Source organism: Staurois parvus, unplaced genomic scaffold, assembly GCF_062004578.1.
Source record: "Staurois parvus isolate SC_StPar_1 unplaced genomic scaffold, SC_StPar_1.0 ptg001272l, whole genome shotgun sequence".
In the NCBI taxonomy this organism is placed as follows: Eukaryota; Metazoa; Chordata; class Amphibia; order Anura; family Ranidae; genus Staurois; species Staurois parvus.
The window spans coordinates 240,559-268,021 of record NW_028319068.1 but is presented as its reverse complement, the minus strand read 5'-3'; the positions used below and the strand labels follow the sequence as shown (position 1 = coordinate 268,021).

At 43.8% G+C, this 27,463-nt stretch overlaps 1 protein-coding gene across 5 annotated transcripts in view; it reads left to right on the top strand.

Moving 5' to 3' along the window:
• IDH3G (isocitrate dehydrogenase (NAD(+)) 3 non-catalytic subunit gamma) overlaps positions 1–27,463 on the top strand; it is a 251,666-nt gene that overhangs the window by 214,970 nt on the left and 9,233 nt on the right. For 3 of the 5 annotated variants that reach the window (XM_089660776.1, XM_089660774.1, XM_089660775.1), the window contains 4 exons: positions 3,759–3,905; positions 13,986–14,080; positions 14,174–14,234; positions 18,470–18,572. In XM_089660776.1, the coding sequence (XP_089516902.1) occupies positions 3,759–3,905; positions 13,986–14,080; positions 14,174–14,234; positions 18,470–18,571 (405 nt within the window). In that variant the 3' untranslated portion in view covers position 18,572. The remainder of the gene's footprint in view (positions 1–3,758; positions 3,906–13,985; positions 14,081–14,173; positions 14,235–18,469; positions 18,573–27,463) is intronic. The other 2 variants (XM_089660777.1, XM_089660778.1) reach the window with 1 other exon arrangement.

The window sequence follows — 27,463 nt, the reverse complement described above, 5'->3', positions numbered from 1 at the left end:
GGTCTCACCAAAGATAAGATCCCAAGCACAGCCTAAATGTTCAGGCATCACCTCTGCGACCAAAACACCATCTCTCATCTGATCTGCCCTTATATACCTTCCACCTGGCCGACGTATGATATTCATTATATAGGAAACCATCTGCAGGCAATACTATTTTACACTCTTCAAGCTCACATCCTGAACTGTTAATAAAAAGTATTCCCTATAGTCAATATCTCCATTTAAGGTGGAACTGCACCAAAGATGATGATTTTGTAAGGGAGGCTGACTCTCTCTATGCTCGGTTAAGACACAGAGGCTATAGTCATAGTTGCCTGAAAAACGTGTATAATAAAGTTAAAAAACAGGAACGCCAGTCTTTACTTTACAGGACCAAAAATTTGAAGGATGACTGTACTGTACGGTTAATAACTACTTATTCCAAACATCTACAAATTAAAGGGATATTAAATATTGTCCACTTCTGCTGGCCGCTTCTACAGCTAGTAAATGCTTATCTTCGAAGCAGACTATCACCTGTAAACGGCCACATTCGACTAAGGACCGATTGGTCCGAAGTCATCATAATAGTCAAGTTGAATCCAACTGGAAGAACAGGTACCTATTCCTGCAACAAATGTAACTTTTGTTGTGTTATGTCCAATTGCCATGACGTATATCTTCCTCGTAGTTTAGATCATCGCATTAAATATACAATTACTTGTCAAACACCAGCTATAGTTTACTTAATGAAATGTTTTTGTGGCTTGTTTTATGTGGGCAAAACAAAACTTCAGGGATCATGTCTCCCTTATCAAAAATCATAAAATGGGAGACCCCTATTAGCAGACATGTGGCCCTTTACTAGTGGTGCACTGAAATTAAAATTCTGGTTCCAAAACCGAAAATTCAAAATGCACTTGGCTGAAGACCGAAACCGAAATGCGCAATTTTTAAAAATGAATATGTATTTTTTGGAAAAAAATATTCTTTGATTAAAAAAAGCACAATGCGTACCCCAATTTTTTTCGTTACGGCGTGTAAATAGATACCCAACATGTCATGCTTTAAAACTGCACCCGCTCATGGAATGGCGTAAAAGTGCGGTATATAAAATCTCAATGAGTGATACTTTACAAATTTCTACAAGTTAGTAGTGTAAAGTTACAGAGGAGGTCTAGTGCGAGAATTATTGCTCTTGCTCTGACGTTCGTGGCGATACCTCACGTGTGTGGTTTGAACACCGTTTACATATGTGGGAATGGCCTACCTATGCGTTCACCACTACATGCGAGCGTGGGGGGACGGAGACACGTTAATCCGTTTAAACCCCTTTTTTTTTTTTTTTTCTTTTTTACATTTAATTTTTTTGGCACTGTCCCTTTAAAAATAATTTTAATCACTTTTATTGCATGCATTCCTTGTGATAGATATAATTAGTGACAGGTTCTCTTTATGGAGAGATGTGGGGTCAATAAGACCCCACATCTCTCCTCTGCAATATAAAGCATTAGATCAAAAAAGCATTGATCTAGCGCTTTAAAAAAAATGGCTGGAACCGGAAGTGACATCGTTCTGGTCCTCCAAGGGCATAGAGATACGTGGAGGCCATCTTTCCTTCATTAATCTCTATGCCCAGTGCTGTGATCGTTCGATGGTTTGTCAGGTAAGGCTGAGAACTACAGAGCGGCGGCTGGTGGCAGCAGTGAGGGGCGGGTTTTTTCGGCACCTGTGTCTGTGCTTTTTTTCTTATTGGCTTATAGGGGTGTTTTTGACCGAAGCGTTTCACCACCAAAATTTTGGTGCATCCCTAGCCTTTATCACAACTTTGATCTGGGAATGATCAGGTTTATGATCAGGTTTATGGCTTTGGAACACATCCATGTGTGGGGAGGAAACATTGACCAAAAACTTTTACAATCCGAGACACGTTGGATACATAAACTTAATGCCACCCGCTATCCAAGCCTGAATGAATCTTTAAGCTTCAAACCATTTTTATAATCTGTAATTCTGTCCTGCAGTAATACCCCATGTCCTTTCAGTCTTATAATAGGGTTTAAATTCCCGTTTTCTAAATTCATACAATCTTTATGGTAATTGTTATTTCAAAATGAGTGTATTGGTCCGTGGCTGAGTTATAACTATGATTCTGAGCTATTTGTTATAATTGTCCATAATGGTGGCCCCCCTCCCCCCCAGCTTGTCCGTTAACCAATATATTTATAATTTTCTTATTGTTGCTTTATATACTGTGTCCAGGTCTTGTACAGGTGTCCCTAGGTGTGGTTGTACGGACGCCCAGGGCGCGGCACTTCGATATCCGAGGCCTGCGCCACTTTATGTACTGCTGAAGGATTGAAGCCCCTTGCTTCGCCGTATGTTATTTTCATGTGTTGATTGTACCACCATTGAGGATATTGACAGCAGAGTGTGTCATTGTCATATTTTGCAACCTGATACTTAGTTACATGTTGTTTGATTTGTTTGATATGTTAGCTTGACCATTTCACTAGTGGTGGCATTGGTTTTATTTTGATTTATAAATCTTCATGGCAATACCTGCAGTTATTCTATTTTACCACTAGATGGTGGATTATGTGTTGCTTGATTTCTTCCATGTATTATCTATATCCTCCGACCATTGGTGGCGCTGTCTTTCATTCCTCCTATCTCTGCAGCCCTTTGAGTGCATGGTAGTTTTTGGGCAGCTTAGATCAGCGCAAACGCGTTGATCCACACATGCGCAGTCATAATATACCGGACGTCCGCATCCGACCAATGACATCCTATGTCCAATGTACCTTCTGCAATTGCACGACGCCTGGGCCATAATCTTAACGTATGTGCATCACTGTTTTAATGAATGTTATTGGCAGCATGGTCCCAAGGGTAAGCTGGGGGTTCATATACCTTTCTGGACAGTTAAAAACCCATGTGTAAAATAATCAAATGGTATATGTAATAACCATGTCTGATTGATTTATGTCTTTGATATACTTGTAGACTGTACTGCGGATAACTGATCTCTTCCCCTGAGGAAGTCCAGGTTGGGCGAAACATGTAGGGAAGCACTATCTATATGGCGCAGAAAAAAAGCCAAGCCTGTTTATGAATGTCAAGATTTACTGTACTTGTACTCGATATAATTTGTTTGTAATAAATTGGAACAAAAACCCTTTTAAATATTTATTTTCATCTATTTTTATGCACCTTCAAAATCCCATATTCTATTTATCTTGGTTTTTGCAATCTGTCGTTCGTTTTCAATTTTTGCGGCCTTTATTTCCTTTTTGCCTATTCTGTTATGTTCTTTATAATGTTTAAATGATGATAGCGTTCCTTCATTTTTATATTTAATAAAAGCTCTTTTCTTATTATCTATAGCTTTTTTAACTTTGGCCCTAAGCCACATAGGTTTTATTTTTTAGCCTTTTAAACTTGTTGCCCATGAGAATATATTTTGCAGTGTGTTCACATACACAGTCTTTTTGAAGAACTCCTATTTCTGCGTTGTATTCATTGATGCCCCCCCAGTCTAAGTCTTGAAGAACAGCTCTCAGCCTTGGAAAATTAGCTCTCTTAAAATTGAGCGTTTTTATTCCTGTATGTGCTTGTTTACAGCTAATAATACATTAAATCATGTTATGGTCACTGCTACCCAGATGTTCTTTTATATGGACATTCATAATAATCTCTGCATGGTTTGAGATTACCAGGTCCAGAGCAGAGCATCGAGACATCTGAACTTTACAACTCTTTTTGTCCTATTGTAGCTTGTATCTAACCCCCAGCAGTTTGATGTGATGGTGATGCCCAACCTTTATGGGAACATAGTGAATAATGTCTGTGCTGGACTGGTCGGAGGCCCAGGATTGGTACCCGGAGCAAACTATGGGAGTGTCTATGCAGTGTTTGAGACAGTGAGTACCGGTTATTGCTTTTTGTTATAAATATAAACTGAGTTTTGATTTTCTTGAATCTCTTATTTCATGTAAAAGAGTTCTCTTTGCTAGATAGAAACTTTTGAACTGCTCACTAACTTCTTAAGGCCCTTGAGACCTTTACAACTTTGCTTTGTATTATGCCTCATATAGTGACAAGCAGAGTAGTCTCATTCTGTTATCTTTTATTCCTGGTAAATGAAAAAGTGAAGGAATACATTTGTCCTTGTCATTCTCATTCCATCAAAATTCCACTTTTGCAAAATCACAGCAATGACTTGCTTCCTATGGTACACACCAAAAATAACTTTGAGGCAGTAGGAAAGCTAGAATGTTTCAGCAGATATGACCAAGATGACTAATCACTCTCTTTGGCTTTCATTGTTGCGAGGGCCTATAGGGCATTTCTGAACCTCCTGCAATCTGGGGAACCACCTAGGAACTTCATTCTGAACTAGAGGGGTTGCGATGCAGCCTGTAGTCATCTGTAGATTAAAACAAACTGTGCAGCTCTGACTAAAGTTGAATAATGTCCTGCTATAGGTGTATGCCATTTACGCACCTCATGAAGCCTGACTGGAATACTCCCAGGACACTGCTAGGATGTTGCTAAGTGAGGCCTAGTTATTAATGTCACCTCCTCCATTACAGGAGTGATCTCTGAAACATTGGTCTCAGAGCTACTGCATCGGGGAGAGAGAGCATGTGAGTGGGTTTGAATCAAAAGAAAGAGCTCACCCCTGTGATGGTAGAGGTGAGCAGTAATGACTAGGCCTCACTAAGCAACATGCTAGCAATGTCCTGGGAGTATTCCAGTCAGGCTTCAGAAGGTATGTAAACGGCCTACACCTAGCAAGCGCTTTATTCGACTTTAGTCAGAGCTGCACAGTTTTGTTTTGTTTTTTTATCCCCTTTACACCCTTCCTTTCATAGGCATTTTTTTTTGTGAATGTGAAATAACCCTTTATTAATGATTTCAGTTTGGTTCTAGAAAACATGTCTTCTCCCATTTCCTTTTACTTAAGTCCTCAAATAAACCTATCTGCGTTTCTATAACAGTGGAGTTGGATGCTTGTGAATGACTATATCCTAATATTTGTCAATTTTCTTGTCACTTCACTGCACATTCTGCCTTTTCAAGATTGGTGTATGCTTTTTTTTATCCCAGTTAGTATTTACCTCTTTTAAAGTCTGCAACTTTCTTTTCCATTCTGACTGCTCACATTTATTGATCACACTTCAGTGAACAGCCTACCCTCTGATCACCCTGTGCAAGTTCAACGCTTTTTGGTTTTCAATGTTTACATTTGTCAGAGGTACTTTGGTGAGTAACAGTTGCTGCAGCTAAGTGTACTTTGAGGGAGGTGGAGCTCTTACTCTGTATACTAAACACAGAGGTAAACTATATCCATAGTACTACTGTGCATTCCATATTCTAAATACAACAAAGTGATGATAAGACTCATGTAGATAAATTCCACGAACAAGTGATTTGATCAGAGAGTATGACCTGGTAATTTGGTTCCTTTCTGCTGTCAGATCTCTAGTACAGATGCAGACAAAAACACTTCTGAAAAGCCAGCAAAAGTAAAGAAAGCTTGCAGTCCTGGAACAGAACTGTACAGGACACCCAAATCAGCCAGGATAGAAAATGGCCAGAAATCATCCAGCTTTGATATTTATAAATCCTGAGCTTACTAGAGAGTACCTACTAGAGAGTGAAGATAAAAACGCATGTAGATAGATTGCACTTACAAAGAAGTGATTTTGTCAGAGTATACTGTGTAACCAAGTAACTTGGTTTCTATCTTCTATCACATCTCTAGTACAGACGTAGATACCAACACTTCTGAAAAGTCAGGAAAAGCTTGCAGTGATGGAACAAAACTGTACAGGACACCCGAATCAGCCAGGATAGAAAATGGCCAGTAAACATCCAGGGTTGATATTCATAGACCCTGATTTATAGGCTGTTCCCTTCAAGTCATTAGACACAAAATCTTTGCTGGTATCCAAATTAGGGACCAGTGATGTGGAAAGGCAAAACAGATTTGTCCTGGTTGTCAGACCGATACAGTAGTATTACAGCAAGTATGAGACTCCATATCGCCATTACACTTTTTTTTTAGTGTACTCTGAACAGTATTTCGCAAAACTATACCGAAGTTTGGAATGTGTTTGAGTTTATTCACTTATTGGGTGTTTTAAGATCTGAATGGTAGAATTTTTACTGCCAAGTTTTGAAAGTTTAGTCTCAGGTTCATGACTTGGTGTTACATCACACCACAGGTCGCATTTTTACCACTTCTGCCCTGAGCCTTTATAAGGTGCTCAGGCACTCCTCCTGCCCTATTGCCACAAGGACTTTGCTACAGGACAGTTGACTCCTGGGTTGTTGTGTATGCTTTTACGAAAACGCTTACCGTATTTTCCGGCGTATAAGACGACTGGGCGTATAAGACGACCCCTACTTTTCCTGTTTAAAATGTAGTGTTTGGGCTATACTCGCCGTATAAGACTACCCCTCTTTCAGTGCACACCAGTGGGAAGAATCGTGCCCCATCATTGGTGTCAGTGGGAGGAATAGTGCCCCATCATTGGTATTAGTGGGAGGAATAGTGCCCCATCATTGATGTCAGTGGGAGGAACAGTGCCCCATCATTGGTGTCGGTGGGAGGAATAGTGCCCCATCATTGGTATTAGTGGGAGGAATAGTGCCCCATCATTGGTGTCAGTGGGAGGAATAGTACACCATCATTGGTGTCGGTGGGAGGAATAGTGCCCCATCATTGGTATTAGTGGGAGGAATAGTGCCCCATCATTGGTATCAGTGGGAGGAATAGTGCCCCATCATTGGTGTCAGTGGGAGGAATAGTGCCCCATCATTGGTGTCAGTGGGAGGAATAGTGCCCCATCATTGGTGTCAGTGGGAGGAATAGTGCCCCATCATTGGCATCAGTGGCAGGAATAGTGCCCAATCATTAGTATCAGTGGCAGGAATAGTGCCCCATCATTAGTATCAGTGGCAGGAATAGTGCCCCATCATTGGTATCAGTGGGAGGAATAGTGCCCCATCATTAGTATCAGTGGGAGGAATAGCACCCCATCATTAGTATCAGTGGCAGGAATAGCGCCCCATCATTGGTGTCAGTGGAAGGAATAGTGTCCCATCATTGGTATCAGTGGCAGGAATAGTGCCCCATCATTGGTATCAGTGGCAGGAATAGTGCCCCATCATTGGTATTAGTGGCAGGAATAGTGCCCCATCATTAGTATCATTGGGGGGAATAGCACCCCATCATTGGTGTCAGTGGAATAGCGCCCCATCTTTGGTGTCAGTGGGAGGAATAGTATCCCATCATTGGTGTCAGTGGGGGGGGAGGAATAGTATCCCATCATTGGTGTCAGTGGGGGGTGGAATAGTGCCCCATCGTTGGTGTCAGTGGGAGGAATAATGCCCCATCATTGGTATCAGTGACACCAACGATGGGGCACTATTCCTCCCACTGACACTTGCTGACCCCTGTTCCAGTACGGTGCTGCTGCAGCCAGCATGTGGTTGCAGCAGCACCTCTACACGGCACACTTACCTGCATCTCCACTCGATTTTCGCGGGGCCGCTCGGCTCCGCCTCCTCGCCAGTGATTGGCCGCCTGTGTGCCTTTCCTGAGCTACAGTTCTGGCGCCCAATCACCGGTGAGGAGGCGGAGCTGAGCAGCCGCGCGAACATCCAGTGGACGAACCGAAGGAAGGAGCAGCCGCGCTTCCTGGACCGGATCTTCGTGGGACCGGAGCCAGGTAAGAGACAGCAGCCCCTGCCCACCCCTGTACTTAGTTTCCCTTCTGTTGGAAGGGGGGGGGGGCGGCGGCGGCACCGTGCCGCCCCCCTAAAAAGTGTCAGCATGCCGTTACCGGCGTATAAGACGACCCCCGACTTTTGAGAAAATTTTCAAGGGGTAAAAAGTCGTCTTATACGCCGGAAAATACGGTATTTAATTTCTGCTCTTTACTTCATGAGTACCCCACAGGGCAACACTCTCATTGAAAGCAATGGCAGAAACCAAACACAAGGTAAACATGGCAACAACTCGGGCAAACACTCACTTGCAAAGCACTCAACCACTGAGAGTGACAGTGTTTCCCCTGCACTGGAGAAGGACCCTATTTTTACACTGGTCTTTGTACCTAATTCTAGTTCGATGTCAGGCATGCAACAAGTGGTTCGTCTGACCAAGGCAGATTTTCTGTAACTTCTTCTGCAACAGCTAGTGGCCTTATAACAGCCGTTCGGCACTCAAAAGTACCAGGCTTCTTCTCCATCCCCACCTTCTCTACCTGAGTCAAAAGTGGATCTCGCTGTAGTAGAAACAGAGAAGAATGTAGTGGACCTAAAAACTGTGCTAGAGGAGGCAATGGAAGATTTCTCACCCCAAGGCTTCTATACACCTAGTACTATGGTGTTGCTCAAAATGTTTGTCAATGTAGACATGCTTACTTTTGCTGTGTACAAAAGCCTTGGCATAGTTCTATTTGATTCTCCTCTGTTCTGCGATGCCACTTTAGGTATTAAGAGACCTGCAAAGTTGAAGACAGGAACAGTCATGGACAATAAGAATGGGCGATTTATGACAAATGGAGTACTCCTGAAAATATTTTAACTCTTCTGAGAATCATTGCAGAACTATGGAAAAAGAATAACAAGCATAACAATGTTGATTATTCCTGTAGCAGATCCCGCCATCTCAGTCCTAAATAAACATATTACTGTTCTTACAAGATGTTCATTCATTTTAAGGATTTTGAGACACTCTTAAATGCTCTTTTTTGCTGTAGTTTCTGCTTGTCAAACTGCAGCTAATTGGATTAGTGCAATGAACAGAATCCTGTATTCCAGAATAGAGTTCTGGTGAAACCCTTACAAATGTTTCCTTCTGCCCTACACCCTACTTATGTGTTGATGCCCTAGAACAGGGGTCCTCAAACTACGGCCCGTGGGCCACATGCGGTCCGCCGAGGCCATTTATCCGGCCCGCCGGCAGGGGCGGGACAGGAAGGGGCATTAAGTACAGGGGCGGGCAGGGAGCTGCTGTACCTTACCTGGCTCCAGTCCCAGTCCCACGACGATCCAGTCCAGGAAGCTCTGCTCCTTCATTCACTCTGGCCACTGCCTCACTCCTGCCGCTCTGCTCTGCCTCCTCACCGGTGATTGGGCGCCAGAACTGTAGCTCAGGAAAGGCACACAGGCGGCCAATCACCTGCGAGGAGGCGGAGCCGAGCGGCCCTGCGAACATCGAGTGAGAGAGAGGCCGGAGTGAAGGACAGCTGGCAGATAAGTGTGCCGTGCTGATAGTGCTGCTGCAACCAGGTATGCTGGCTGCAGTAGCACCATGCTGGAACAGGGGTCAGCAAGTTACGTGTGATAGGTGTCAGTGGGAGGAATAGTGCCCCATCATTGGTGTCACTGATACTAATGATGGGGCATTATTCCTCCACTGACACTAATGATGGGGCATTATTCCTCCACTGACACAAATGATGGGACACTATTCCTCCCCCCACTGACACCAACGATGAAACACTATTCCACCCCCCACTGACACCAACGATGGAACACTATTCCTTCCCCCACTGACACCAATAATGGGGCACTATTCCTCCCCCCACTGACACTAATGATGTGTCAGTGGGGGGAGGAATAGGGGCACTATTCCTCCCACTGACACCAATGATGGGGCACGATTCTTCCCACTGACCCCAATGATGGGGCACTATTCCTCCCACTGACACTAATGATGGGAGACAATTCTTCCCACTGACACCAATGATGGGACACTATTCCTCCCACTGACACCAATGATGGGACACGATTCTTCCCACTGACACCAATGTTGGGACACTATCCCCTTCCCCCACTGACACCAAGGACGGGGCACTATTCCCCCCCTACTGAGACCAACGATGGGGCACTATTCCTCCCCCCACTGACACCAACGATGGGGCACTATTCCTCCCCCCACTGACGCCAACGATGGGGCACTATTCCTCCCCCCACTGACGCCAACGATGGGGCACTATTCCTCCCCCCACTGACGCCAACGATGGGGCACTATTCCTCCCCCCACTGACGCCAACGATGGGGCACTATTCCTCCCCCCACTGACGCCAACGATGGGGCACTATTCCTCCCCCCACTGACGCCAACGATGGGGCACTATTCCTCCCCCCACTGACGCCAACGATGGGGCACTATTCCTCCCCCCACTGACGCCAACGATGGGGCACTATTCCTCCCCCCACTGACGCCAACGATGGGGCACTATTCCTCCCCCCACTGACGCCAACGATGGGGCACTATTCCTCCCCCCACTGACGCCAACGATGGGGCACTATTCCTCCCCCCACTGACGCCAACGATGGGGCACTATTCCTCCCCCCACTGACGCCAACGATGGGGCACTATTCCTCCCCCCACTGACGCCAACGATGGGGCACTATTCCTCCCCCCACTGACGCCAACGATGGGGCACTATTCCTCCCCCCACTGACGCCAACGATGGGGCACTATTCCTCCCCCCACTGACGCCAACGATGGGGCACTATTCCTCCCCCCACTGACGCCAACGATGGGGCACTATTCCTCCCCCCACTGACGCCAACGATGGGGCACTATTCCTCCCCCCACTGACGCCAACGATGGGGCACTATTCCTCCCCCCACTGACGCCAACGATGGGGCACTATTCCTCCCCCCACTGACGCCAACGATGGGGCACTATTCCTCCCCCCACTGACGCCAACGATGGGGCACTATTCCTCCCCCCACTGACGCCAACGATGGGGCACTATTCCTCCCCCCACTGACGCCAACGATGGGGCACTATTCCTCCCCCCACTGACGCCAACGATGGGGCACTATTCCTCCCCCCACTGACGCCAACGATGGGGCACTTTTCCTCCCCCCACTGACGCCAACGATGGGGCACTATTCCTCCCCCCACTGACGCCAACGATGGGGCACTATTCCTCCCCCCACTGACACCAACGATGGGGCACTATTCCTCCCCCCACTGACACCAACGATGGGGCACTATTCCTCCCCCCACTGACACCAACGATGGGGCACTATTCCTCCCCCCACTGACACCAACGATGGGGCACTATTCCTCCCCCCACTGACACCAACGATGGGGCACTATTCCTCCCCCCACTGACACCAACGATGGGGCACTATTCCTCCCCCCACTGACACCAACGATGGGGCACTATTCCTCCCCCCACTGACACCAACGATGGGGCACTATTCCTCCCCCCACTGACACCAACGATGGGGCACTATTCCTCCCCCCACTGACACCAACGATGGGGCACTATTCCTCCCCCCACTGACACCAACGATGGGGCACTATTCCTCCCCCCACTGACACCAACGATGGGGCACTATTCCTCCCCCCACTGACACCAACGATGGGGCACTATTCCTCCCCCCACTGACACCAACGATGGGGCACTATTCCTCCCCCCACTGACACCAACGATGGGGCACTATTCCTCCCCCCACTGACACCAACGATGGGGCACTATTCCTCCCCCCACTGACACCAACGATGGGGCACTATTCCTCCCCCCACTGACACCAACGATGGGGCACTATTCCTCCCCCCACTGACACCAACGATGGGGCACTATTCCTCCCCCCACTGACACCAACGATGGGGCACTATTCCTCCCCCCACTGACACCAACGATGGGACACGATTCTTCCCACTGACACCAACGATGGGACACGATTCTTCCCACTGACACCAACGATGGGACACTATTCCTCCCACTGACACCAATGTTGGGACACTATCCCCTTCCCCCACTGACACCAAGGACGGGGCACTATTCCCCCCCCTACTGAGACCAACGATGGGGCACTATTCCTCCCCCCACTGACACCAACGATGGGGCACTATTCCTCCCCCCACTGACACCAACGATGGGGCACTATTCCTCCCCCCACTGACACCAACGATGGGGCACTATTCCTCCCCCCACTGACACCAACGATGGGGCACTATTCCTCCCCCCACTGACACCAACGATGGGGCACTATTCCTCCCCCCACTGACACCAACGATGGGGCACTATTCCTCCCCCCACTGACACCAACGATGGGGCACTATTCCTCCCCCCACTGGCACCAACGATGGGGCACTATTCCTCCCCCCACTGGCACCAACGATGGGGCACTATTCCTCCCCCCACTGGCACCAACGATGGGGCACTATTCCTCCCCCCACTGGCACCAACGATGGGGCACTATTCCTCCCCCCACTGGCACCAACGATGGGGCACTATGCCTCCCCCCACTGGCACCAACGATGGGGCACTATGCCTCCCCCCACTGGCACCAACGATGGGGCACTATGCCTCCCCCCACTGGCACCAACGATGGGGCACTATGCCTCCCCCCACTGGCACCAACGATGGGGCACTATGCCTCCCCCCACTGGCACCAACGATGGGGCACTATGCCTCCCCCCACTGGCACCAACGATGGGGCACTATGCCTCCCCCCACTGGCACCAACGATGGGGCACTATGCCTCCCCCCACTGGCACCAACGATGGGGCACTATGCCTCCCCCCACTGGCACCAACGATGGGGCACTATGCCTCCCCCCACTGGCACCAACGATGGGGCACTATGCCTCCCCCCACTGGCACCAACGATGGGGCACTATGCCTCCCCCCCACTGGCACCAACGATGGGGCACTATGCCTCCCCCCCACTGGCACCAACGATGGGGCACTATGCCTCCCCCCCACTGGCACCAACGATGGGGCACTATGCCTCCCCCCCACTGGCACCAACGATGGGGCACTATGCCTCCCCCCCCACTGGCACCAACGATGGGGCACTATGCCTCCCCCCACTGGCACCAACGATGGGGCACTATGCCTCCCCCCACTGGCACCAACGATGGGGCACTATGCCTCCCCCCACTGGCACCAACGATGGGGCACTATGCCTCCCCCCACTGGCACCAACGATGGGGCACTATGCTTCCCCCCACTGGCACCAACGATGGGGCACTATTCCTCCCCCTGATACCAACGATGAGGCACTATTCCGCTCCATAAGACACACTTGAGGGGAAATGTCTGTGCGTCTTATGGAGCGGCCGGCCCAGTATTCCCACTGCCGTTGTATGTCCGCAGTCTCTGGTCATCTCCTGTACTGTCTGCATTTGTTCATAGTTTTTTTTTTTTTTTTTAAACTATAGTCCGACCTTCCAGTGGTCTAAGGGACAGTGAACTGGCCCCCTGTTTAAAATGTTTGAGGACCCCTGCCCTAGAACAAGTCACAATAAACATTTCCAAAATGATTCTTATTTCAATCCATATGCATGAAGCTGCCTATAAGACACCTCACTCATATGCTTTTGAGTGAGGATGCATCTTTGGTGATGCACTTGATAAGTTCATAAGCGTGGATATGTCCTTCTTCCACAACATAAGATTCCAACTGCCCCCCCCCCCCGGAGGCTTCTACCTCCTCTAAACAAAGTGTACCATACAAGTTTCATCTCCAGTACCAAAATTCAGACCTTCATTTTAGCACAAGACTTGGAACACAAATTCCACCAAGTCTATCTCAAAGTCCTCTTCCTAATGAAGGTGTGCCCTTACTCTTAAGAGTGGGAGGGACATCTGTTTTTGTTTCATCTGTAGTTTGCATTCCTCTAGGTCACACACATCCCAGACCTATGGATTCACTCAGTGGTCTGAAAAGGGTACAAAATGGCATCACAAACTACATCCTCACTGTTTTTTCTTCTCAAGCCAGTAAATGTCTGCCCAAAGACAGTCAGATTTGCTGACTGCCCTGAACCATATTGATCCCAAGAAGTGGTTGTTCCAGTCCCTGTAGTGGACCGGTTCGAAAGATTTGATTGATTAAAAACAATATGCAGTTGTGTAGTTATCTGTAACCTGGTGTTGTAAGTGAATTTAATACACATCCCCACCCCCATATGGCATACGATTAGATAATTCATTTTTTTCTTTTACAGGCTACTAGAAACACAGGGAAGAGCATTGCCAACAAGAATATTGCAAACCCCACTGCAATGCTTTTAGCTAGCTGCATGATGTTGGACCATCTCAAGTATGAAACCTTTCATTAATAACTTTGTCTGGAACATCTCTTACAAGCTTTATAATATTACTGTGCCCTGTCTTTTCAACTTTGTTTTGGCAGGTTGCACAGTTATGCAAAATCTATTCGTAAAGCTGTTATGGGCAGTATGAATGAGCATCGGGTAAGTTACCAGCCATGCAGGGTATCCTACTTCATGGCTATGCAGTGATATCTGGGATTGGTCTGGACAGGTCATCTTGTTGCTACAAAATTAAAACCAATTAATTCTGTCTTGTATTAGTGGGGAACATGAAAATTCCTGCCTGTGACCTAATTGGCAAAATTCTCTTATTTTATCTCTAAAACTCACCAGAATAAGAAGGCACAGACCAATATTAAAATATTGTCTGAAGTTTCAACTCTTCACTATACTAACATTTAATATACAGTATTGTAGCAAACCAAACATTGGGTGTCTTGGTTGCATTAGTTTTGTTTTTTTCAGGGTTTATTCCTTGATCAGCCAGTAACATACCTCCTATCTTATGGTGACTACAGTCACTCCTCCACTGCATATGTGGAGCAGCAATGTACCCACCCTTGGACAGCAGCATTGTCAATCAATGGAGAGGGTGGTATTGAATGAACTAATAGATTTAGATGAACTTTACATTAGTGCCTTTCAGTGTAAAGCCCAACTCCAGTTTACGCTTTTTTAAAAGTGGAACTGCACTCTCTAGCATTTCTAGCTGTGGCCATCTTGAGTAGGGCAGCTGATTCATGTAGCAATTACTTCCTAGAATCCATCTGCCTTTAGCTCAGGTATACCGGCAGGAGTGTGCTTAGCTGAGAAAACCCCTCCTCCCATGCTGAAGACTTCTGGGATGTATGCTATCACTTGCATAGGCATAGAAACCAAGTATCTAAAGAAATGTAAAAAACTGTTTATGATACTTTATCTATTTACTAATGCTAGTAGCATAAGGATTCAGAATAGTCAATGTTGATTGAGAAAATGAACATCCACTTTAAGCAGTTACAGCATTTTTTTCATTTTGGGATAAAGATTTTACATAAGTTATAGCAGATTATTATAAGGAGCCCTGCCAATGGTAAATGGCTTGTCTCAACCCTCTTAACCTTTGCTGGTCAGTAGGGCAGTTAAAGGAAGTTGAAAAATAACATACTTCCTGGCTGTATCACCAGGTAATAAAACTAAATTATGGGGGACTGCCAATTCCGACTGTTTGGATCTCATTTAAATATTAAAGATTCTGAATCTCATTTAAATATTAAAAATTAAATGTGTTTTTGGAAAATATTTGAAAATTGGTTGCCACCGATGCAATAAGTCCATCCGTGAAATGTCCTTGCTACTAAATATTCCATAGTCAATTGTTAGTGGTATTATAACAAAGTGAAAGCAACTGGGAACAACAGCAACTCTGCCAGAAAGTGGTAGGCCACGTAAAATGACAGAGCGGAGTCGGCGCAAGCTGAAGTGCACAGTGCGTAGAAGTCGCCAACTGTCTGCAGAGTCAATAGCTAAAGACCTCCAAACTTCATGTGGCCTTCAGATTAGCACAACCGTGTGTAGAGAGCTTCATGGAATGGGTTTCCATGGCCATGCAGCTGGAAAGTGAGGTTTAATGTTGATAAATGTAAGGTTATGCACTTGGGGGCTAAGAATATACATGCAATGCCAAGCTGCGGTTTCTAAAGCAAGCAAAACCCTCTCTTGAATTAAGAGGTATAGACTCCAGAGAGAGAAAACATTTTACCCCTGTACAAATCATTAGTAAGACCCATCTGGAATATGCAGTTCAGTTTTGGGCACCAATTCACAAAAAGAACATTGGGGAACTGGAGAAAGTACAGAGAAGGGCAACCAAACGATCGTGACAAGGATAAACAGAAGAAAATATACAGATTAACTCACGAGAATATAAGTATGCAAAAGGTGGAAATAAATTATAAGTGTTTGATAAAATGGCACATTACACCGAATGTTAAACACAAGATGAGTGGGGAGAATTCATTGTGGTGTTGGCGGGGGTGTGGAGAGATAGGCACTTTATATCACATATGGTGCGAGTGTCCAAAAATTCAAGTATTTTGGAAGATAATAGTTAATTTAATTGGGATGATTACTGGGATGAATATGGGATTAGATCCAGAGATTTGCCTATTACATAGTACAGAGTGATCAGTGAATAAATACAAGGAATCGGGTATATGGTACTATCTAAATGCAGCAAAAGGTTTGATACCCAAGTTTTGGCGTAAGATAGAGGTGCCGAAGGTAGAAGATTGGGTAGATAGAGTGAACCAGATTTGTAGGATGGAGAAACTTTATCATATGCAGGAAGACAAGATTGAGTTATATTATATGAAATGGAAAAAATGGGAAGAATTTGTACTGAAGGCAAAAGATATGAAGCTTTAGGGTGTGATATGCGAAAAAGCCTCTTACTTTTGTAGGGAAGACATTTAGTTGGGAGGGGGTGGGAAATAGAAAGAAAATATAATGGTTTTGTATGTTTTATGAGAATATGATGGAAATATGTAATTTTTTTATCTGGAAAACGAATCTTTAAATTAAAAGCAGTTTAATTGACTTGATGCTATACTCTGATTAAAAGGTGTTCTTTTAATTTTTGGAGAAGTGTGCTTATCTTTGGTTTGCTGAGTAATTCTACAGTTTCTACCAGGTAAAATATTTTTCCAGCCTGATGGTACAGGTCTGTCCCTGATGGATTGAAAGAAACTTACTCCTCTTCGTCTATAACATTCTGCTGGGGCCAATCCCGTGCCATCAGACCAAAACTATTGTAGTGAGCAATGAACCAAAGAGGATTAAAGGATTAAAAAGTTCCCAAATGTCATATTCCAATGCCCCAATAGCATGGAAAGCTGTCTCCTGGTGCTATTGCCGCTGGGTCCAATGGGGCCTGGGCACAGTACTGTAGGGTATATGTATATCCAGGACATAGCAGGAGTCAGACCACAGCAACTGGCACTTATTAATATAAAGAGGCATGTCTTATCCTTTGTAATTTTTGTGCATTTTAAATGATAAGTTCGACTTTAAAAAAAAAAATGCACATTTTTTGCGGGTAAAAAAGCTTTGCCGATCGCTGGTGCAATACAGGACTCCTTGCAGACTTGTCAGTGTGAGCTGTCTGCCCATACATCGACAGAATTAATGAACTACAACAGCACTCAACAGTGCTGTTGTAGTTCAGTGAGAACAAATAACACAGCTGAACTCATTGCAAAAAGTGACAGCTGGTTCGGGGAACTTCTCCATGTACTGCTGTCACACAGAGGGCTCGGATTGCTGAGCCACTGCAGGAGCAGAAGCATGTTACGTTTTCCACCCTAAAAATGGGTGGAACATGTAACATGTTCCCGAAGGTAAACTAATCCTTTAACAAACTTTAGTTGTCCACTTGCCGATTCACACCTTAAATCATCCTGCCAATTAAGGCTCCTGTAGTTTTATGGAATCTTAATTTGGTACTCTGTACTTCAAGGTTAATGCTCTGATGACTCAGAAGGTGGATTTTCTTATTGACAACACATTGGCCCAAGGAGTGTTAAGCTGTTGGCTTTGTCCTGTCAATAACCTTTTCTTCTTTTACGCAAGGGTAGTGTTTTACAACTTAGAGTGTCTTTTTTTTTTTTTTTCCAAAGGATGCATCCTCTTCATCTTGAGGATATTGTGCTAACCCTTGTCCTATCCATCTTCTCCCCCTAAAGAGGTGATTGCAGGCAATCAGTTCAGTTGGCCATAGCTGCATTTTGGAAGACAGACCCCATTTTCATCATTCTGGTGGGTCCCTAAATAAACATCTCTCACTGAATTCCCTAGATTATTTCACAGGGTTATTCTCTCCAGGGTTTGGAACCTCCATTTCCTATCATTGCTCATTCTTCCAGGGCAGTCGGTGCATCTTTTGGCCTTTTAACATTAGACATCTGTTTTGCAAGGGTGAAAAAACACTACCTTTTCCTCCATCATCCTGTCCAATTACATGTATGTCACTGCATCAACAGATACCAGTTTTGGACACAAGGCCACACAGGCGGCAGTGTGATTTGGTCACATCAAGATGCATAAAGGTTTTCTACTGATGTAAACAATTTTTCCCCTTTTTTGGTTGGCGGGGGGCTGATTTTTGAAGCACATGTTCACTTTGCTTTTCAGGGTATATAAAGGCAGAGTCATATCTATTGGCTATATCCTCACACAGACGGTATCCTCCAATGAACTGCTTGAGAAAAAAGGATTTTACAATAAATACAAAAATCAATTTTCTCAATAGGAATTGGTTGGTGGTAGTCATGTTTTCTGTCTATATTAATTCATGTGATACTTTTTAGTTATAAATAATATTTTGCCATTCCTCACAGATGCACACTCCAGATATTGGTGGCCAGGGTACCACATCTGAAGTTGTACAGGCCATCTGCAAGCAGATCATTGTCAAGAATGGCCGAGCAGTAACCATTTAAGGTGAGATCAGCCAAACGGTGGCATTGGTATTATGATTTCAATAATATTTGTGTATAGTTTGCTATACATAGTGCTGCTCTCCTCCTGTCAGATTACTGGTGTACATGGGCTCAAAAACAATTATGCAAGTCTACACATAGTGCTCGCTGTTCCAGCATTTTATTTAAATCATAAAAAAAAAATATAAACTCACAATAAAATAGTATAGAACTGCTCCTGTGTACCACAGGTATAACAGCAACCTCGCTCACAAAGTCATAGACGCTGTGGATGAAAGTGTTCCCCAGCTTTCACAGCTTCTGTTCATTCCATCTTCACCATGACGTCACCAAGTTCCAACCTACACATTTCATCATCAGGGGCTAAGAACGTGGCAATGTTACTTAAGGTCAGAGATTTTCTTCTCAGAAAATAGGTGCAAGAACACAACCACTTGTGTTTACAGGTGATAGTGGTGAGCAGGGAGGAGAGGGCCTGAGCCAGAGGTGATGGAACTGAGTTCCATCAAGTTCCAGCTGAAAAAAAGCACTGCTTAAGGTTAAGATAAACAGGGAATATGAAGAGACATAATGTCGCCACTTTTTGTGAGTTTTAGATTTTTTTACTATTTAAATAAAACATTGGAACAGAGAGCACTATGTGTATACATTTGTTTACGAGCCCATGTACACTGGTAATCTGACAGGAGAATGACATTTGTGTAACCTAAGAGGGTGGAGATAAAGTGTTTGTCTGCAGTGGATTACAGTAATCTGAGATGAGAAACAGAGGAGTGCTGGAGAACACATTTAACACCTGAAGTTGGAAAATGTGCTTATTGGACCCTGTAGGGTTTATTTAATAAAGCTGCAGAGTGCAAAGTCAGGCTCACTTCTGCATATAGGCCAATCAGCTTCTTCAGCTTGTTCAATTAAGCTTTGGCAATAAAATCTGGAAGCTGATTGGTTTATATGCAGAAGTGAGCCTAATTTTGCAGTCTCCAGCTTTAGTAAATAAACGTGTTTGTGTGTGTATTGGTCCTATTCATAGGGTGAGAGTGAAGCACAGAATGGAGTTGTTTTAAATATTACATGGTGATGAAGATTATTCAGGAAGTGAAGGATTGATCACAAAAAGGACTTTGCTACTCATTTTGTAATGCAATTTACATATTGAGCATAGTTAATTTATATAGAAAGGTTTATTGTATTGGGATTTTTTAAAATGTATTCCTTTTAGTAATATATGTAAATAGAGGAGTACTGCACTATTTGTTAGTATGATGAATACAATTTCCTTTAGATTTATAATGTTTGTAGTGGATTCGCCTATCTGAATGAACATTGAATAGAACGTTTAGGTGGGCCCTCACTTGATTTTTGTCCAAAAACCTTTTCCAAAGAGTGCAGTGCCTCACTTCTAATCATACAAATATAATAAACAATATAACAAAATTAGAAATATTTGATAAAGTCCAATTTCCATCATCTTTGTGCATTATCCAACTTTCACTTAAAATTTTACTTCTTAATGATGCTGATACTCTGTTAATGCTTTTTAAAATATTCAATCACCTCTTCATGCCAAATATAATCACATATTGTGAATACCCTCCACGGATGTACCCATGCGTGGAAAATATGACCGAAATGTTAAGTAAGGTCATATAATGCTTGTTTTGCCTCATATAGGGCCCAAATTGGTATTCCTCAATAGATTAATTAAATCCTCCTTATACTGTATGCCTCTCCTATGTTGCTCCTCCTCCACTCAGCAATCCTCCTCAAGCATGTATGTGGAAAGAGAAACCACCAAACATAGTGCCTTATCCTTTTAAAAAACTATTATCTTAAAATCATTTCCTCAGCACACCACACTAATCCACACACTCAGATTTCCAATGTATACATCAGTTAATACATGCAGCTGTCATCGGTGTCTAGTTACCCTGCAGTGCCATGTTCATGACATCAACAAGCCCCTCTCTACCCGTTACACCACAGGGTCACGTGGCTTCATCAGGAAGATATGATTGGACGGCACAGCGCTCTACTATATATATATATATATATATATATATATATATATATATATATAGATAGGCATTAGTAAGCACCATTTTCTTGTAGTCACATCAATAAAGTGCCATGCTGTTATGAGCAAATAGTCTGTTATATATGAACTATGCGGCCTCTAACTACAGCCCAAAGCACAATGGACGGCCATGAATCCCTCCATTCCTCTAAATCAGGATGTACTTCAGCCATAGACCATCCTTATAAATATATATATGTGAGATCGAATATATTTAAAATCTCCCACTAATCATGTGTATGACTATATCACATAATATCTGTGTGTGTGTGTACTTCACTACATAAAATATATATAAATATATATAATTTTTTTATTTAATATATATGAATCATATGATATGCAACACATATTCTATAAAATTAAAACACCCAAAATTATAAATATTAATGACCCCTATATGCGGCTACTATTGTGCAGTATATCTAATCTTTTTGAATATAAGGCTGGCCATACATTATACAATTTTTTTTAGAAAATATCTTTAGATTCACCAAAAAACATATAATATGAGGTCAAACCCAAACAACACTTTCAACTCGCCCTGCAGGCCAGAATACTTGGTGTCATTCTGGACTCCAACCTATCCTTCCAGCCCCAAGTCCAATCTTTAACAAACTCGTGCAGACTCCACCTCCGCAACATCGCCAAAATCCGCACGTTCCTAACCCCAGAAACCACTAAACAGCTCATCCACTCCCTCATCATATCACGACTCGACTACTGCAACTCCCTGCCTCGCCGCTGGCTATCCCCGCTTCAGTCGATCCTGAATACGGCTGCCAGACTCATTCACCTTTCCAACCGCTCTGTTTCCGCCACCCCTCTCTGCCAATCCCTCCACTGGCTTCCGATTGCGCAATGGATCAAATTTAAAATCCTAACACTGACGTACAAAGCTGTCCACCATACTGCCCCATACTACATCACTGACCTAATATCCAAGTACCGCCCAGCACGCACACTCCGCTCCTCACAAGACCTCCTTCTCTCTAGTTCCCTGGTCTCCTCCTCCCATGCCCGCCTCCAGGACTTCTCCAGGGTGTCACCCATCCTCTGGAACTCCCTTCCCCAACCCATCAGATTATCACCTACTCTCCTCTCCTTTAGGCGCACCCTGAAAACCCATCTCTTCAGGGAAGCCTACCCCCTGCTAACTTGACCGACCTCCTCCACTCTTCCTACTACTCCATCCCCCACAGCTATCTCCTCCTGTACCACTATCCCGTCCCTTCTAGATTGTAAGCTCGAAAGAGCAGGGCCCTTGATCCCCTCATGTTTTGCATTGTATTGGTATTGTTCTGTCACATGTTCTGTCCCCCTTTGTAATGTACAGCGCTGAGTGAACTATTGGCGCTTTATAAATACTGTATAATAATAATAATTGTATCCAATTAAGCAGGCCCTTGCACTACATATTTGAAGGTAAATCTAAAGGAAATTGGGCAGAAATTGAACAGAAAATTGTATAGTGTATGGCCAGCCTAAGAGTCTGTCACCCTCTCCTTTTATTATCCTAAAAATATCAAATCACTTAAATAAATTAAATTAAATGTATTAATATACCACCTAAAGATGACTATCATAGAAATATTGTCACCCACATATAGTCATGAGTGTAGGTAATACTGATGGAATATGCATATGTCATGGACCCTATATTTTTATTTCCTATATGTATACCCCATAGTCACCAATGTATTATGTGCAAATGCGCAATTAAATAATTGCATGATGTCACAGACTATCTGTGCGGATGTAAATAGTCAGAAATCCCTACTTATTATGTACTATGCACATAAATGAAAACACTTGGTCCCCAGTGCCTTTTTTAGGACTGGGAACACAACAGGCACAGGAAGGACCAAGGGAATTAGGAGAAAGAGAAGAAAGAAGGACACAATAGAAAAAGAAGGGAACAATAGGGGAAGTGATCTTTAACTTAAGTGGAGTAGAACTAAATAAAGAAGAACTGAAGGTACTTGATAGGGGCTTAAAATATACCCCCAAGAAAGGACTGAATAAATTTGACACCTATGTGGGAATACAGAAATTGGTGAGGAATCTTAACATTAAGAAGTACCATGCACAAAATCCAGAGGTTCACAATATGAGAGGCCAAATACAAAAGAAGGAATTTTACACTAATCTGAGAAATAAATCGATCTTTAACCCTGTAGTTACCGACAACAGATATATAGATATGTTTGAGAAACTGGTCATAGAGGATTTGGAAAATTTACCCATCAAATAATTACTAGACACATATGATATTAGGAGGGGCATAAATTCATTGGAACAAAGGAAGGATATAATAATCTGCCACGTGTATGGGGGGGATTGTAATACTATCCAAAGAGCAATATAAACAGGAAATGTTTAAGTTTCTGGGGGATCATAATACATATGAGATTCTAAATAGGAACCCTACCAAACAATATGAAAAGGAATTAGAAAAAATATTAAATATGGAAGTAAGAAGGGCATCCTAAATAATAGAGGAGAAATATTTAGTGCCATCTGTATGCAGGATACCAGTGATTTATAGTGTACCGAAAATTCACAAAGATAATAAACACCCACCAGGGCGACCCATTATTAATGCCATAGACTGCCTCACAGCAAGATTAGGGGAGTATGTAGATTGCTTCCTGCAGCCATTAGTGCAAGATACAAAAGTATACCTAAAGGACCCTAAACACATCATACAACTGTTATAACGAAGCAAGATTACAGAGGAAGCAATTTTAGCTACTGTCTATGCATCATCATTATACACCAACACTGATTACGAAGGAGCTATAGAAGCAGCAGAATGGGCATTAAACAAAAAGTGAAACATTAACTTCTAAATAGAATATTTCTTATTAAATGTTTGGAATTCTGTTTATAGCATAATCAGTTTTGGTACCAAGGGAATTATTATTTACAAATAGCCGGAGTGGCGATAGGTGCAAAGTTTGCGCCCAGTATAGCCAACTTATTTATGGCCAAATGGGAGGAGGAGCACGTCTTTAACAATGTGAATTACCCCTTCATAGGAGATTTATAGATGATCTGATTATATTGTGTGAGGGTAAACACAGTAGACTAAGTGAATTTCTGGAATATTTAACTGCTAACAATAAGAATATAAAATTTAACTGGGATATTTGGCAAACATCACATACATTTCTTGGATCTAGAAATAATAAAGGAAGAGAATGAGATCTACACCAAAACTTTCTTTAAAAGCACTGACAGGAATTCATATATTCTTATCAATAGTTGTCAGTTCAAACCATGGCTGGTTTATGTCCCTAGAGGGCAATTTATGCGTATTAAACACAATTGCACTCGTCCGGAGGAGTTTGAAATACAAAGTCAGAAAATTGACAGTGTTTATTGGTAAAGAGTAGAAATCTGAATTTATAGAAGAGGAAATAAATAAAATTAGGAATATCCTTGTTCAAACGTTTTATTGGGGATTAAAGTTACATGGCATACAACAATATGCAAAGTATGTTTACAGTAGAAAAGAATTAAGGCATGAGGCCTAGTGGCCGGTGTTAAAGTTCCAACTGTTGTATACAGTGGGGCAAAAAAGTATTTAGTCAGCCACCAATTGTGCAAGTTCTCCCACTTAAAAAGATGAGAGAGGCCTGTAATTGGCATCATAGGTAGAGACAAAATGAGAAAAAAAATCCAGACAATCACACTTGGCTGATTTAGAAAGAATGTATTTGCAAATTATGGTGGAAAATTAAGTATTTAGTCAATATCAAAAGTTCATCTCAATACTTTGTTATATATCCTTTGTTGGCAATGACAGAGGTCAAATGTTTCCTGTAAGTCTTCACAAGGTTGGCACACACTGTTGCTGGTATGTTGGCCCATTCCTCCATGCAGATCTCCTCTAGAGCAGTGATGTTTTGGGGCTGTCGCTGGGCAACAAGGACTTTCAACTCCCTCCAAAGGTTTTCTATGTGGTTGAGATTTGGAGACTGGCTAGGCCACTCCAGGACCTTGAAATGCTTCTTACGAAGCCACTCCTTCGTTGCCCGGGTGGTATGTTTGGGATCATTTTCATGTTGGAAGACCCAGCCATGTTTCATCTTCAGTGCCCTTGCTGATGGAAGGAGGTTTGCACTCAAAATCTCATACATGGCCCCATTCATTCTGTCCTGTACATGGATCAGTCATCCTGGTCCCTTTGCGGAGAAACAGCCCCAAAGCATGATGTTTCCACCCCCATGCTTCACAGTAGGTATGGTGTTCTTTGGATGCAACTCAGCATTCTCTCTCCTCCAAACACGACGAGTTGTGTTTCTACCAAACAGTTCTATTTTGGTTTCATCTGACCATATGACATTCTCCCAGTCCTCTTCTGGATCATCCAAATGCTCTCTAGCAAACTTCAGACGGGCCCGGACATGTACTGGCTTAAGCAGGGGGACACGTCTGGCACTGCAGGATCCGAGTCCCTGGCTGCTTAGTGTGTTACTGATGGTAGCCTTTGTTACGTTAGTCCCAGCTCTCTGCAGGTCATTCACTATGTCCCCCCGTGTGGTCCTGGGATTTTTGCTCACCATTCTTGTGATCATTTTGACCTCACGGGGTGAGATCTTGCGTGGAGCCCCAGATTGAGGGAGATTATCAGTGGTTTTGTATGTCTTCCATTTTCTAATTATTGCTCCAACAGTTAATTTATTCACACCAAGCTGCTTGACTATTGCAGATTCAGTCTTCCCAGCCTGGTGCAGGTCTACAATTTTGTTTCTGGTGTCCTTCGACAGCTCATTGGTCTTCACCATAGTGGAGTTTGGAGTGTGACTGTTTGAGGTTGTGGACAGGTGTCTTTTATACTGATAACAAGTTCAAACAGGTGCCATTGATACAGGTAATGAGTGCAGGACAGAGGAGCCTCTTAAAGAAGAAGGTACATGTCTGTGAGAGCCAGAAATATTGCTTGTTTGTAGGTGACCAAATACTTATTTTCCACCATAATTTGCAAATAAATTCTTTCCAAATCAGCCAATGTGATTGTCTGGATTTTTTTTCTCATTTTGTCTCTCATAGTTGAGGTCTACCTATGATGCCAATTACAGGCCTCTCTCATCTTTTTAAGTGGGAGAACTTGCACAATTGGTGGCTGACTAAATACTTTTTTGCCCCACTGTACATAGCAGAAACCGCAATGAGTAGGAGAGAGTAATACAAAATAAAGGAAGCAAGGTATTGTTAAATGGTACTCCTAGGACATATGGATGGGTTCCTTGGAAGGTAAAGAAAAAACAATTGGGATAGTGTGAACGGTCAGAGTAAAAGAGCAAGAAAAGGGGGAAATAAGGAGGGGGCGGACAGAGCGTGTGACTACCAGAATAGAGACTTGGGACTGGACCAAGGCTCAGGACTACCATCAGATGGGGGAGATTATTAAGGGAGGAGCAATGATTCATCAAAGCCGGGGGGGCCACACTGACAAAAATTTAGGGACAGTGTCTGTAATGGCAGCTTCCACTTTAGCATGTATCATGGCCTGTGTCACCTTATTCCGTACCGCCAGTATGCACAGGGATGGGGTTTTCGCTATAATGGGGATTTAGCTATAATTTGGCAGCTGTAGTGATCTGCAAGAGAAGTTTGAATTGGGACTTTGATATCGAGGGGGGTCACAAATTTACTAAGCCAATGTCTGGGGTAGGCGACAGTGGTTGTGCAAAAAGAGTAGACAGCATATGGAAGATTCCGACCCAGAAAACTTGAACTGCTGGGCTGGACCACCAGATATGGAGATACGTTCCCGCCATTGCACAGCCCTGAAAACAATCTGGAGAGTAACCCGGAGTATATTTAGCAATCCTTGTTGGGACTAAGTACCATCGAGTCAAGACCTTGTAATCTCAACTGCTACTGCGTTCTGTGAGGAGGATTTGGTTGCCAACCAAATGCGGTCCCATTTGTCAGGGCTCAGCTTGGAACCTAGGTGCCTCTCCCACTTAGCGACATATGAAGGGCAAGGGAAGACTCAGGAGTCAATAATAGAGTGTAAAGAGTGGAGATGAGGCCCTGCCTGTGCGGGTATTTCTTGTTCGCACTTTCGAAGAAGGTCATGGAGCGAACGGAGCATGAAGTGGTTGATGAGGTATAGAAGTGCTTCAGTTGAAGATATCGAAAGATTTCCGACGCTGGTAGTGAATGAGATTCTCAAAGGGAGGGGAAGGATTTGATACCTGTGTTAGTCAAAAAGTGATGGGCTTGAAGAAGGTTTGCTGAGGACCAGAGCGCGAAAGATCATGGAAAAGACCAGGCCGGAGGGAAGGCCCAGTTTCGAAGATGGGAGAGGATTATGCGGCAATTGGGGGGGATATCGGGATTTGAATCTATCCCAAAGGGAAATAAAGTGGGAAGTGATTGGATTCCGAATTGTACGATGGTCAGATGGTCGGAGCCATAGTAGGTTGGCTAGTGAGAGAGGATCACTATCAACTGATTCAAGAACAACTGATTGTGGGATCTCGTGGGTTGCATGGTATTTTTTTTGAGTTGCGCAAGATGTGTGACGTGATAATATTTAACAAAATCTGGGAGGCCCAGACCTCCCAATAATTTAGACTTGTGAATGGTAGAACGGGGTACTCGAGGGCGAATAGGACCCCAAATATATGCATATGCGCGCTGTTGCAGAATGCGGAGAAAATGTGCGAAAACAGGGATGGGAAGAACTCTAAATAGGTATAGTATCTTAGGCAAAATAGACATTTTAACCACTGTGATTCTTCCCATCCATGCCAGTGGCAGTGTAGACCAGTTATGCATAAGACCGGTAAGACGAGTGA